This window comes from Phacochoerus africanus, chromosome 4, assembly GCF_016906955.1.
Source record: "Phacochoerus africanus isolate WHEZ1 chromosome 4, ROS_Pafr_v1, whole genome shotgun sequence".
NCBI classification, from domain to species: Eukaryota; Metazoa; Chordata; class Mammalia; order Artiodactyla; family Suidae; genus Phacochoerus; species Phacochoerus africanus.
This window is the reverse complement of record NC_062547.1, coordinates 43,717,976-43,732,625: the sequence shown is the minus strand read 5'-3', so window position 1 is coordinate 43,732,625 and position 14,650 is coordinate 43,717,976. Positions and strand designations below refer to the sequence as shown.

The window sequence follows — 14,650 nt, the reverse complement described above, 5'->3', positions numbered from 1 at the left end:
GTTGTGGCACAGTGGTTAACGAATCCGACTAGGAACCATGAGGTTGCGGGTTCGGTCCCTGCCCTTGCTCAGTGGGTTAACAATCCGGCGTTGCTGTGAGCTGTGGTGTAGGCTGCAGACGCGGCTAGGATCCCGAGTTGCTGTGGCTCTGGCGTAGGCTGGTGGCTACAGCTCCGATTCGACCCCTAGCCTGGGAACCTCCATATGCCGCAGGAGCGGCCCAAAGAAATAGCAAAAAGACAAAAAAAAAAAAATTCTTTTTCTCACTTAAGACAGCCTGAGTTTGGTCTCTGTCACTTACAGTGGAAGGAGTCCTATTACATCTTTTTATAATGACATATTTAGATGATCTCTGAGGGCCCTTCCATTCCTAATGTCCACTGGGTCCATAAGCTCAAGGAGTAAAAACATTTGGGAAATATTCAGAGGTCTACACTTCAAGAAAAAGCAATTCTTGCACTTTCCGTTGTGGCTCAGCAGAAAGGAACCCGACTAGGATCCATGAGGATGCAGGTTCGATCCCTGGCCTTGCTCAGTGAATTAAGGATCCAGGGTTGTTGTGAGCTGTGGTGTAAGTCACAGACTTGGTTCAGATCCCACGTCACTGTGGCTGTGACACAGGCCAGCAGTTGCAGCTCTGATTTGACCCCTAGCCTGGGAACTTCTATATGCTGTGGGTACAGCCCTAAAAAAGAAAAGAAAAGAAAAAAAGAAAGAAGAAAAGGAAGGCAAAAAGGCAATTCTTATGGTAAGTTTATAAAGGGACAACTCTGTTCTACAACATACACATTATAGGTTTGGGCTTTCCTTTCTTCCTTTAATCCTTCCATTACCACATCAGTGTAACCTCACTGGTAGCCTTCAAATTGCCTAAATTGGCCTTTATCTTCTCTACTGTTTCTCCAATTAGGGCAGGGCAGGGCAGGGCAGGGGGGTAGGGGATGGGTGCTAAGGCTGCTGTCTGAAAGACTGAAGCTCTGGCTACACTCTAGGTCACGCTCAGGTCAAATCACTGCAGTTGTAGAAGCTGGTTACTCTAATTGTGAGACAGAAGTAATCATATCTCATCATTCTCACCCCAAAGATAAACAGCACCTTATCATAAAAGCCATTATCGTGAAACAAATATGTACCTAAATGGACCACATTAGAACTGAAAAGAGGGTTTCTTCAATTGAAAGATAAATGGATAAAGAAGATGTGGTACATATACACAATGGAATACTACTCAACAATAAAAAAAAAAAAAAGAATGGAAGAATGCCATTTGCAGCAACATGGATGGACCGAGAGATTATCATACTAAGGGAAGTAAGTCAGAAAGAGAAGACAAATACTATATGATATCACTTATATGTGGAACCTAAAATATGACACAAATGAGAGTTCCCTGGTGGCTCACTGGGTTAAGGATCTAGCATTGTCACTGCTGTGGTGCAGGTTTGATCCCTGGCCCCGGAACTTCCACATGCCAAGGGAGCAGCTAAAAAATAAAAAACATTTAAAAAATAAAATATGGCGCAAATGAACTTGTCTATGAAACATAGACAGACTTATAGACACAAAGAACAGACTGGTGGTTGCCAGGCTAGGGCGGGGGGTGGGGGTGGAGGCGACAGGAGAGGGATGGATTAGGTGTTTGGGACTAGCAGAGCAAACTATTATATACAGAATGTATAAACAACAAAGTCCTACTGTATAGCACAGGGAACTATATTCAATATCCTGTGATAAACCATAATAGAAAAGAATGCTTAAAAATAATGTATATGTGTATGCATACACACACACATATATATACTATACATGTAAAACTGAATCACTTTGCTATACAGAGAAATTAACACAACATTATAAATCAACTCTACTTCAAAAAAATAAATTAAAAATAAAAGAAGAGGGTTTCTTCAACTTTAGAACCCAAGGGTCATGGGTACAATGTCTCAGCGCAATCAAATGTAATGAGAATTTTTCTTTCTTTACCAATCAGCCTCCATGTGTTTGCTGAAAAATCAATATATCCCCACTGGGATGGGAACCTGGAGGTATAAGAAGAAAACAGTCTCTGCTGCCAAAGTGAGACAACCCTCAAGCTGGATTTAATCATGCTAACCACATTTAATACTCTTCTCATAAGCTGACCCCAAATCATGGAGTTTGCCAATCTTTTCTAACCTTGGAGCTAACTTACAACTATAAATCTTAGTCTTTTCGGTGTTGTACGTGAGTGTACAAACCCTATATATGCCAATATGTCCTAAAAATAAAGTTGACTGAGAAATTCTTTTCTCAGATTAACACCAGCATTTACTGCGAAACAAATCTTTAGAAAGTGGCTAAAAGCACGGTAGCCTGCTCGCCACCTGGCAGCTTTCCAGGCCCTGAGACTTGGGGTTATCAATAACTTCTACTTCCACAGCTGCTGTGCCTTACATAAGGTAAGATGTCCCAAAATGTTCACACTATGGCTGAGATAAGAAAGGTGAAGGGAATATTTCCGACTCCTCCACCCTATCTGACTTAAAACAGATAAGTTGTTTTTGTTGGATACATTACCACATAGTAAGTTAGTACTAAGTTACAGGATTTAAGGCAAAAGTGTTTTTTATTTTCTCCCTGTCTCCTTGCATTCCCACCAACGTAACCCAGGACTTCTCAAATCAGGAGACCTGTCACATAGTAAACTCACAATGCTCGATTTAGCACAATGGTAGGAAAGAAGGAAGTACACCTGGCTGTCAACGACAGTGTCATTCAGAGAAGTTGGTCGTGCAGGGCACAGATGTTCAGCTAAGACAATACAAGCCTTTCTTGTGCAGGTCATTACTATCATTGTGAGCACCTGGCATCAGGGACTGCTCAAAAAACACAAGGAATTCCTGACATTTGGTGACCAGCTTGGCCACATTTGTCACTTCTCAAGCATGACAAACCCAGAGGGCACAGGATCAGAGGACCTGGATTCAAGAGCTGGCTCCAGAGCACAGACGCTGAGTAACCTTGGGCAAATTCCTGACCTCTCTGGTCTCTGGTTCCTCATCTGCAACAACCTCCACCTGCTTGGGCTGTTATGAGGATTAAAGGAGACAATGCACAGAAAGAGCACAGCACCATGTCTGGAACATAGCGTGCCCTCAAATGCAAGTGTATTGGCTTCCATTCTCTATTCTCTCCTCCTTCCTTGCCCCAGTTTTTTCAAAGTGGCAATGTATCCAACAAAAACCTTATATTTCCTAACCTCCCTTGGAGCTGAGAGTGATCACATAACAAATCTGCCCAGGAAGATGTACGCAGAAATTGGAGGATGGCAGTTTGTCTCCCAGCAAAGTAAGAAGGGGCTCTCTTAGCTGGCTTAGGTAACCCTTTTCTTCTTCCTGCTTGGAATCTAGACTCTATGCTGGGTTGCGAGATGACAGCAATGGGGATGAAAGCTACCTGCCAAAACCTGGGTAGAAAGTGAGAAAGAGCCCGGGTCCTTGATAACATCATGGAGCTACTATACCAGCCTGGACTCACTCTGGATTTCTATTAGTGAGAAAACTAAAACCTCATTTGACTATGCCATCCTAAGTTGGGTTGTTCTATTACTGACAACTAAACACAATCCTTGATACAAGGGGCTCAGCTTATCATCAGCAGGTACTGGGTCTCTCCATTTTTAGCACATCACAGCAATGCTGTCATGTCAGCTTAGAGCAAATCCTTGTTTTCACTTGCAAGTGGGAAGAGCACATACCTCAGATTGAGGATATTTCTGTTTTATTCCTGTTCTTCACAAGAACTTGGAAGTTAACAGATCATACCAAGCAACTGTACACAGATAATGATTTTATTCTGCCTCCAAACCCTTTATCTCACCAGGAAATAACAAATAACATTTACTTCCGTCTTGATGTTAAACACACACACAGGAGTTCCCTTTGTGGCTCAGCCATTAACGAACCCGACTAAGATCCATGAGGATGCGGTTCGATCCCTAGTCTCATTCAGCGGGTTAAGGATCTGGTGTTGACATGAGCTGTGGTGTAGGTCACAGATGCAGCTCGGATCCTGCGTTGCTGTGGCTGTGGCTGTGGCCAGTGGCTGTAGCTCTGATTTGACCCCTAGCCTGGGAACTTCCATAGGCAGAGGATACAGCCCTAGAAAGCAAACAACATACATACAAAAACAAACAAACAAAAAACCCAAAAAACCCCACCCACCCCAAACACATATCTAAAACCTCATTCAAAGGCTTGGGTGAGGAGTTCCCATTATGGCTCAGTGGAAACAAATCTGACTAGCATCCAAGAGGACAGAGGTTCAATCTCTGGCCTTGCTCAGTGGGTTAAGGATCTGGCATTGCCATGAGTTGTGGTGTAGGTTGCAGACATGGCTCGGATCCTGCATTGCTATGGCTGAGGTGTAGGCTAGCAGCTCTAGCTACGATTAGACCCCTAGCCTGGGAACCTCCATATGCCGCAGGTATGTCCCTAAAAAGACAAAAGACAAAAAAAAAAAAAAAAAAGGCTTGGGTGAGAAAAGGAGTGACAGCTTGTGGGGGCTTGGCTGGACCTTGGTTCTACTGGCAACATAGCCCTCACAATCCCACTGAATAATCCTTTTCTACTCCCCATACTTAGATGGCCAAACTAATAGCCCAGGAACAAAGGTCAGGCCACTGATATCCTTGGAGAGTCTGGTCTGAGCCAGGTCAGGTGGTGGAAGTTCCTGTCCTAGAAAACCAGCTCAGCCTGTGTTGACAGATCCAAGTCCTGAGCACTGATTCCCAGGCTCAGGAAGCCCCAACTCAACCCAGCAGAGTCCACAGACTTGCACAAAAGGCAAAAGGGAATGGGTCCAAGTCTCTAGGGAGCCTGAAGGCAGGCTTGCTCACTTGAATTAGTTCCTAGGTTTGAGGAAGGAAATGGGCTGGAGAGAAATGGAGACAGAAGTTGGTTTCTTCTTTTCTCCAGTTAAATAGGACAGCTCTCTTGGGATGGGGAAAGAAACTTTCATGCGCTGCTCTGCTGGCTGTTCGAAATGAACAATAGAGGGCCTGAGGGCTCTGACAACACACTCCCTAATTCTCCAGGCTGTCCTCTCCCAGAGAAGAGTGAAGCTAAAGGATAAATGAAACACCAGACTGCCAAGCTGAGGCTGTCTCTTGCCTCAGCAGACTGGCTATTGGCAAAGTCCCTTGTGAAGTTTTAAGAACCTGACAAACCAGCCAAAGCAGAAAGAAAAGATGTACAATGCCTGCCTGGAGAATCCACCCATCTTCCTCCTACCTGGGTAAGTCACACTCAACTGTCACAGCCTAACCTGAGCCAGTCTGGAGTCCTGGCACACACCAAATTCACCACTTCCATCTCTCTATGGCAGTTACAGTCTGGGTCATTCATCTGCAGCCAATGCTTGGTTATTGAATGCTGGGTCCTACTGGGAGCCATGAACTTGACACAGACCATCTTTATTCCCTTCAAGAATCTGGCAAGGTCAGTACTGTCAAGACCAGAGAGGCTGAGGGCACTCACATGAGTACTGGATTACTTACAATAATCTGTCTCTACTGAAGAATAGGGATTATGGCAGCAACAGCCATCACTGAGCACTTACTAGCTATAAAACCCTAAACTAAGCACTTTAAATAGATTACCTCTTCTTACCATCCCACAAAACTAGAAATATTATTCTTTTATTATAGGTAATGAAAGTGAAGCTCAGAGAGGTTAACCAACTTGCCTAGGATCATGCAACCGGCAACATAAAGCAGGACTCAAATTCCATCTCATCCAACTCCAAAACCCTGCACCTGGGCAGAAAACACATCTATAGATTACTTCTATCAAAGGTCCAAGGGGCCTGTCCAACCTCAGGTGTTGTCCTGCCATGCTTTACCCAAATGATCAGGGTTGGAAAGGTCAAAGAGTCTGTTCCCTGAAGAGAGTGCAGATAGCCAGGAATGTTCAGGCCACTTCTGAGCAGGCGGATTCCCCCATGTCAATCCCACAACAGTGCTAAGACTGCTCTCAAACACCTCAAGTCCTTATCCGAACATTTTATAGGCAGAAATTTTTTGTTGTTGTTGTTTGGTTGGTGTTTTTTTGTTTTTGTTTCTGTCCTTTTAGGGCCATACCTGTGGCATATGGAGGTTCCCAGGCCAGGGGTCGAATTGGAGCTGTAGCCACCAGCCTATACCACAACCACAGCAACACAAAATCTGAGCCTCGTCTTCGACCAATACCACAGCCCACGGCAACACCAGATCCTTAATCCACTGAGCAAGGCCAGGGATTGAACCTGCATCCTCATGGATGCTGTTAGATTCGCTTCTACTGAGCCACAGAACTCCCTACAGGCAAAAGTTTTATTCCTCTGTCCAACCACACACCAGCCCAGAGAGCTAAACATCCATGCTCCTGTCCATTAAGCAAATATTTACTATGCGCCAGGCACTCTTCTCATTTCAAGGAGCCTACAATATAGCAGGGGTGACAATGAGAAAGCAGACCAACACAACTTTAGCATCAAAGTTCTATGCACAAGGAATGACACAGTGCTATAAGCAGGGGCATCTAACACACTGAGGGTCAAAGAAGGAAGAAACACATGTAGGTGAAGACCTTGAGGATGTGTTAAACTGTCCTAATAAGGGTGACGGCCAGGGGAGCAGATAAGCAAGACCCAGAGGAATCCTAGGCCTCCTGAGATGGACCTCCATCTACCTCCTAGAGCTCATCGCAGTTTCTCCCTCCCTTGCTTATCTTGACTTGCCACAATTCCCTAAGCTTTCGGTTTCTTGAACAAACCAAGCCCATTCCTGCCTCTGAGCATTCGTAAGTGCCTTTCCTTCTGCTCAGAACACTCTTCTTTGAAGTTTTACATATGCGACTTTCTTGTTATCAATTAGGCTTCACCTTCACATCTTCCCCACACAGAGGCCTCCCCTGACCAACCAAATAAAAGTGGCTACTCCCTACCTCCTAGTCCCGCCCTATAACATCACTCTATTTTACTGCCTTCATGCACAGATCATGATACAACATTATCTTGTCGATTTGTTTACAATCTGTTTGCCTGTTTACAATCTCTCTTTGCCTCTCTCTTGAAGAACTGCTGTATTCCTCAGTATCTTTAACAGTGTCTGACACAAAACATGCCCTCAATAAATACCTGTAGAATAAAAGACTAAGTGGATGAATGCATGCAAAAATGCCCTCAATTCAATAATCTGAGGATGGTTTGGGCAGAGAGGATGGGGAACAACAAGATGTGAGCCAAAGGCACCTGCAGGGACCAGACCCAGGCAGGGATCAAAAGCCCTATGAAGGAGACTAGCTTTTACTCCAAAGATGATTAGACTCTTAGTTCCTTCAGGCCCATGGTGGGACTACAGTGACACCAGAGACCAGAGAGTTTGGAAACTAAAAAAAAGAGATAAGCTGTCTTCTGACAGGCCCTTCTATCTGAACTGCTTGACAGTTTTGTGCATTCCATGACAAGCTGACCTCCTTGCGTAGTGCTCTAGCTTGCAGGCGAGAACAAGATATTCGTAGACAAGAGGGGGGAGAAAAGGCAGTTGCCAACAGGAGGATCTTGGAGACAGATTTCAAGGAGGTGAAGAGAACCGAAAACCAGAATCCAAAATCTGCCAAGTGGAGGAATATGGAAATGGGGGAGGAGAAATTATGGACAGAATGAGGTAGAGAGCAGTGTCTGGCAGCAGTGCTTGGAGCCCCTTACAGCCTGGGGGTGGGGGTCTCAAGAATACTTGTCTATCAAGAGTCTGTGTAGGAAACAAGAGGACAAAGGGAGGAGGTGCAGCAAAAGCGCTCAGCTCCTTATGGGATTAGACGCATGATGGAGGAAGAGGCTAGAAGAGGAAAGGGGTGCAGGGCAGGGCAGGTGGAGGGATGATGCTGCAGGGAGCCTGGCCCATTGAGCCGCACGCAACTCACAGTTAGGGGATAGGCACATCCTGGCAAGGGAGAGAGTATAATTTGTCACAGGAGAGTCATTGTCAATGTACTCCAGAGGATTAACGATGAAACTGCAAGGGTGTAAAGAAAAAAGAGACAGGAGCTCTCTCGTGGTGCAGCGGTTAAGGATCTGGCATTGTCACTGCAGCAATCCCTGGCCTGGGAACTTCCACATGCCACAGGCATGGCCAAAAAAACAAAAAGAAGGAAAAAAAAAGCCAACACTAAAACCAAAAACCAAACCCTCTGGAAGGCAGAATGTCTGATATGGAGTATCTACTCTTTCTTAGGCATCACGCTAAGGAAACACTTTATACCTTTGTTTAATCTTTGTAACAACCCTATGAACTAAGGAAACGAGGTTTAAAAATCATACCTAAATTGCACAAGTGACACAGCTAGAAAGTAGCAGAGCTGAGACTGGAACCCTGGTCTGTCTGACTTCAGAGACTAAACTGGAGGAGGAGATAATTAAGGCAAAAGAAATTGATACAGGGAGTTCCCTTCATGGTGCAGCAGAAATGAATCTGACTAGAATCCATGAGGATGTGGGTTTGATCCCTGGCCTTGCTCAGTGGGTTGGGGATCCAGCGTTGCCGTGAGCTGTGGTGTAGGTCGGCAGCTACAGCTCTGATTCAACCCCAGCCTGGGAACCTCCATATGGTGTGGGTGTGGCCAAAGAAAGAAAGAGAGAGAGAGAGAGAGAAAGAAAGGGAAAAAAGGAAGAAAGGACAGGACAGGACAGGACAGGAAAGGAAAGAAGAAAGAAGTTGATACAGTAGGCAAATGGCCTGGGTGTTGCTTGTTTGCACCTCCTTCATCACAGCCCACGCAGTCATTTGCTTTCCTCTGCCCAGAGCCCTAACATTACTTGGGGATCCACCCCTTCCTCACTCTCGGTCCCCAAGGTCTGCTTGTCAGAGGTGAAGCATGTGTTCCAGGCCTGTGCCAGTCAGCTTGTCCATTCCCTGGCTACGGAATGTGATTTTGGTATCAAGGTGACCTAAGCCTGTTTACTTAGAATAAATTTCAGAGCTTCTGGACAAGACTGACTCTTTCCTGCTGGACTTAACTTGGACGACATAAGTCTGGGGCTATGACAATTATCTAGCCAACAGATTCTAGATCTTCCAGGGACCTCCACATGGAGTTCAAGAATGAATGCAGACTCCGGAAAGAGGCTGAGCGAATGACTTATGATGATACTGTCAGTGCCTTGAACCTAGCTGTTTCTATCTTGAACTTTTCAGTGACATGACCAATAAATTCCTCCTCTTTTAAGGTAAATTTGTCTGCATCTTCTATTACCTGCAATCAGAAGCCCTAATGTCCTACATTCATAAAGAAAGCATTGGTATGAATAAGAATAGAAGCAGCTGGGTGAGAATCAAGGAGGGAGAAAATGAAAAGCTACGGTTGGGGTTGGGGCCGCCCACCTAACAGAGATGGAGGTTTTCCAGCACAGATCACCAATGTGGAGGAGAAGCAAGATCCAGTCCTGCAGGATAAATACTTTTAACTAACCAAATGTCTGAACATCTTATTCTGGAAAAACGGAACATTTAGTAAGTCTGGATTTTCTTGGCTGACAATTTTATCTCTCAGAAAGTTAAGAGGAAATGCTATTCTGCTTTTAGTTTGAGTCAGAAGATAGAAAAATTAAAAAAAAAAAAGGGCAGAAATCTTAGGGAAAGATGATTATGGGATTTTAGGGGTTTATTAAAAGCATCGTAAGAACACTTTTTTTTTTTTGCTTTTTAGGGGGGTACCCGCTGCATATGAAAGTACCCAGGCTAGGGGTCAAGCCTACATCACATCCACAGCAATGTCAGTGTCAAGCCTTGCCAGTGACCCACACCACAGCTCACAGCAATGCCAGATCCCCAACCCGTTGAGCGAGGCCAGGGATTGAACCCACAACCTCATGGATATTAGTCAGATTCATTTCCACTGCACCATGATGGGAACTCCCAGAACACATTTTAAAAGTTCAGGAAAAAAGCTAGGGGCAATGTAATGTCCTTGAGATCTTAAAAGGGATGACAGACAGCCCAGTGGAGGAGGGGAGGAGCCCCCAAAACTAAAATCTAAGAGTTGATTACAAAATCTTCAGGTAAGAAAAAGGGAAAAAAAAAAAATTCCTAGCCTCAGCTGGCAAATTCACAATGAACAGTTCAAGGCAGACATCACTTATCAATCACAGCACTTTTTCTTGTTAAGCCTGATCTCATTCTCACATTTTCTTTGACCCAGTGCCCTAGTAAGGCATGATGAACTGAGCAAAGCTGGGACACAAGAATGAACCCTTCACTAGTGCTCGTCGAAAGAAATCAGTGGAACAGCAGAGGGAGCTCTCAGAGCTCACTCTATAAAAGGACACAAGAAATGCATCTGCAGGACAAGATCAAGCATCAGTGCAGTGGAATGGCCCACAGGAACAATGACAAAAAAGGCGACTTCTAAAAGGAACTGAGATTTATTTATTTAAAGCAAAACAAAACTTTCTATTATCTAAGTTCAAGGCAAATATCACTCATCAATCACTTTCTATTTTCTAAGAATTAAAATAAAGGAGAGGTGGAGTTTCTGGTGTGGCCCAACAGGCTCAGCAGTGTGTCTGTGGCACCGTTCCATCCCCAGCCAGGTGCAGTGGGTTGGAGGATCTGGTGTTGCCATAGCTGTGGTATAGGTCACAGTGTAGGTTACAGCTATGGCTTGGATCTGATCCCTGGCCCTGGAACTCCATGTGCCATGGGGTGGCCAAAAAATGAAAAAATAAAAATAAAGAAGGGAAGATTTTTTTAAAAAAATACAAATCATAGGTATCTCTGCTTGGGAAGATGACACAGCACAAAGTTGAATTCTTTAACTTCTGGATTGAGCTCCTTATCTTCATCAAGATGTAATAGGAGAACAACCTCACAAAGTTCCCATCATGGCTCAGTGGTTAATGAATTCAACTAGTATCCATGAGGACTCAGGTCTGATCCCTAGCCTTGCTCAGTGGGTTAAGGATCTGGCATTGCCATGAGCTGTGGTAAAGGTCGCAGATGTAGCTTGGATCCCGTGTTGCTGTGGCTGTGGCTGTGGCCGGCAGCTGTAGCTCTGATGTGATTCCTAGCCTGGGAACGTCCATATGCCATGGGTGCAGCCCTAAAAAGACAAAAGACGAAAAACAACAACAACAACAACAAACAACAACCTCAGTTAAGAGAGACAAAGTCCACGATGGGAAAGGCCCAGCTGTCAGCATCCCAGAGCCTTAAGGGAACTCAGGGATGGCCTCAAGAAAGCTTTCAGGTGATCTCTGAGGAATCCAAGAGAACAGGGAAAATGCCAGAGACTACAGACTGGCACACAGCACCCTGATTTTCAAGAGGGGGGAAAACAGATCCTCTTAAATCACAAGACCCGAGAGCCTACTACCAATGCAGGCTAAGCTGCATTCCTAACCGGGCAGGTTTCAGCACATGCAGTAAAGGAAGCACCAAGGAAAAGCAAGCAACCTGTGGAAAAAGGGGCAGAGAGTAGGACCAGCAATTCACTGCAGAGGAAATACAAGTGGACAAATATAAAGGACCTTCACCATCATGAAAATACACAGTAAAATAACCAGATACCATTCACCTACACACCGCAGTTCAGCAAAAATGAAAAAGACTGATAACATCAACTGTTGGCAAAGATGTGGGGAAATGAGCACTCTCACTGTGGAACTTCCAGTTTTCTTTAAGGGGAGGTTTGGTGGTAATGATTAAAATTAAAAATGCATTATATATTGACTCAGCAATCTGAAAGCCTCACCTGTGCAGAGGCTTGTAGAAAATTTTTCATTATATGACTGACTGTAACAGTAAAAAAGGACAAAAAATAAACTGTTCGAGGTGTGGCTCATGCTTAAATACACTATGATACATCTACACTAGGAAACACCATACAACATTCAAAAATAAAGTCAATCCTTATATACTGATACAGAACAGTTTTCAAGATCAATATGATTTATGCTATTAAAAAAGCATAAAACCCCTCCATATTTCTATAAATGCATAAATGCACATAAATGAGTAAGTTTAAAAGGATGCCTATTAATCTGGTAACAGAGGTAACCCTAATAAGGTGATTAAGGATATCTCTGTTTTACTTTTTGCACTTTTTATACAGAAATGAAAACCAAAGACTGGAAAACAGTGTACTTCAGAGACCAACATGTGCACTGGGAGTAAGATGTCTCAAAACCACCCCATTTCCTCTTTCTGGGATGAAGAAGTTAATGTCAACGTCACTCTGGACAGAGCACCTGCAGACTAAGGGCCTTTCTTAGCGTCATTATGGACACAACAGAAAGATCAGGCTGGATGACAATGCTAGGAGGCTGAGGCAAACCTGACTGAGTTCAGGGCCCAGGTAGAAACTTCCAGGACAGTCTTTGGTCCTGTCCCGACCGGTCCAACATATTCATTCATTCGTTCAATCTCTCACTTATTCACGCAACAGACACTTGAGCACTTACTGTGTGTCAGGCATGCAGAAGATAGGCACAATCCCTGCCTGAAATTTAGGATACTGAAAAGTAGACAGAAGGGGGAGAAAAACTCAGCATGATACATGTTCCACTGAGGTGCTATGGAAGCTCCGAGGGTAGAGCCTGACCACCACCCGGTCTCCTGAAGGAGGCCACTATCTGTATCTAAGGTCTACTTACCTCAGGAAAGAAAAATGAAGCTGGCAAATACCACTAATACCAAACATCACACACATGAGCTGGAAAAGGTAGACAAGGCAAGCTAAAACACCACGTAAAATCCATTTGTAGTTACTAACAAACCTTGCCTTTAGTTGCTGGAGAATACTACTCTCTTGTTTTGAGCCTCCCTGTGTCAAAGAGGCCTCTAAGCAGAGCGAGGTGTTCAGACAGTGAAGAACGGGGCTCATGTCAGATGAGGACTAGACTAAAGGCACCCTGACTTTTCCAGGGTTGCCCTACCTTCTCTATGATCCTGATCCCACTCATGTTTTCCCTCCGCTTTCTCTCAAGGAATCACCCACAGTGAGCAGACTCAAGGGAACTTCAAGATCCCTGGTGGCACCCTTGGTTGGCCCGCTGGAGGGAGGGGGCAGCTGGAGGAAGCTTCCAGGTTAGCTCCTAATAACAAGGTGGGTCATTGGTGGCAGGTTTCCAGTTTGTAAGATCTTTCTTGCCTGTCTGCTCCCTCCTCCCCAACCTTCATCCCAAGGCTGTCCCTTCTACCACACACAAGAGATGAAAAACTGAGAAACACACAACCAGGTTCCAAGGCTGTGTGCCCCAGGCAGTCATTTCTCCCTCCCAGCCCTTCCTGTTCCTCTTGGCTCTGCCTGAAGCATGTGTTGGCTGTGTAAGCATTCTCATCAGGGAAGAATTTACCATTAAAAAGGACTTCGAGAGTTCCTGTTGTAGCTCAGCAATAATGAACCTGACTAGTATCCATGAGGATGTGGTTCGATCCCTGGTCCCGCTCAGTGGGTTAAGGATATGGCATTGTTGAGAGCTGTGGTGTAGGTCACAGATGCAGCTCTAATCTGGCAGTGCTGTGGCTGTGGTGTAGGTTGGAGGCTGCAGCTCTGATTCGACCCCTAGCCTGGGAATCTCCAAATGCTGTGGGTGCGGCCCTTAAAAAAAAAGAAAAGAAAAGGATTTCAAAGAAAGAGCAATGCTTAATGTGAGTGGGTGAATGGTGGAAGTCTGAGCACCCAAGAGTTCTTATTTGGGGACCCTTCCTATGCATGGGACTGACCTCTTCAGTGACGATCGAGACAGCACCTGTGCAGCCTGGTTCATGGCCCTGACCCAAGCGTTCATGTCCTCCTGGGTGTCGGCACTGAAGTAGTAGGTCCTCATACCCGACTGCTCGGCCTGATAGCCCCCGGCGGAGCTATTATAGATGAGCGCTCGCATCCCTGTGTGCACGGCCTGTAAGCAGGAGACCCAGGTCAGAGAGATTAGCTCAAGTCTCACTTCCAGGAGCAAAAACCAGCCCAGCCAGGTTCTCCCTCTTCTAGATGAAAAGTCCATGCACTGCCCAGCTCGTCTCCACACCTGGAAACCAACTGTCATGGGCTGGATTCCCCTTTCTCAGTGCAGCCAGGCCTGGGAACCTGTTTGCTACTTACCTCTCTCCCACCTAGGGAGGGGCACACAGTCGATTCAAGGCTTCAATGAGGAAGAAATTGTTTAAAAAAAGAAACCCTATTCCAAAGAAGCATCTAAGGAGTTCTAAGAAATTGCTGTTTTGGTGTTGCTGAAGCACCAAAATGACTGGAAATGATTTAAAAATCAGCTGCAACAGCAGGTGGCTTGGTGCAGATGTCACTGTGCTTCCCTGCAGGGGCATGAAATGTAATGTGTGCCCAACGAGGAAGCTGCTCTTCTGTCTCTCCAAAGAGGCACCACAGAGTCCAACCCAGAAGCCCCAGCACACCTACTATGCACCAGGAAGCCTCAAGGTGAGTTCACATGTTCCAGAGGTCCTAGAAACAACTCCTGAAAAGCAACTGGGGATGTACTTCGAATAAGAGATGAAGTTTTCCCCCTTGTGCTCTGATAAGCAGGGTCTTTAAAATTTGCAAGGAAACAGTTCACAAAATCCTCATAGGAAGATGATGTGGAAAGAGGAAGATTTATGGAATGCCTACTACATGTCTCCCCA

The 14,650-nt window shown here is 45.1% G+C and overlaps 1 protein-coding gene across 9 annotated transcripts in view; it reads right to left on the bottom strand.

The window, feature by feature from the left end:
* Positions 1-14,650, bottom strand: part of PLEKHA7 (pleckstrin homology domain containing A7) — a 229,023-nt gene that overhangs the window by 56,869 nt on the left and 157,504 nt on the right. For all 9 annotated transcript variants that reach the window (XM_047776198.1, XM_047776202.1, XM_047776201.1 and 6 more), the window contains one exon: positions 13,739-13,914. In XM_047776198.1, coding sequence (XP_047632154.1) covers positions 13,739-13,914 — 176 coding nt within the window. The remainder of the gene's footprint in view (positions 1-13,738; positions 13,915-14,650) is intronic.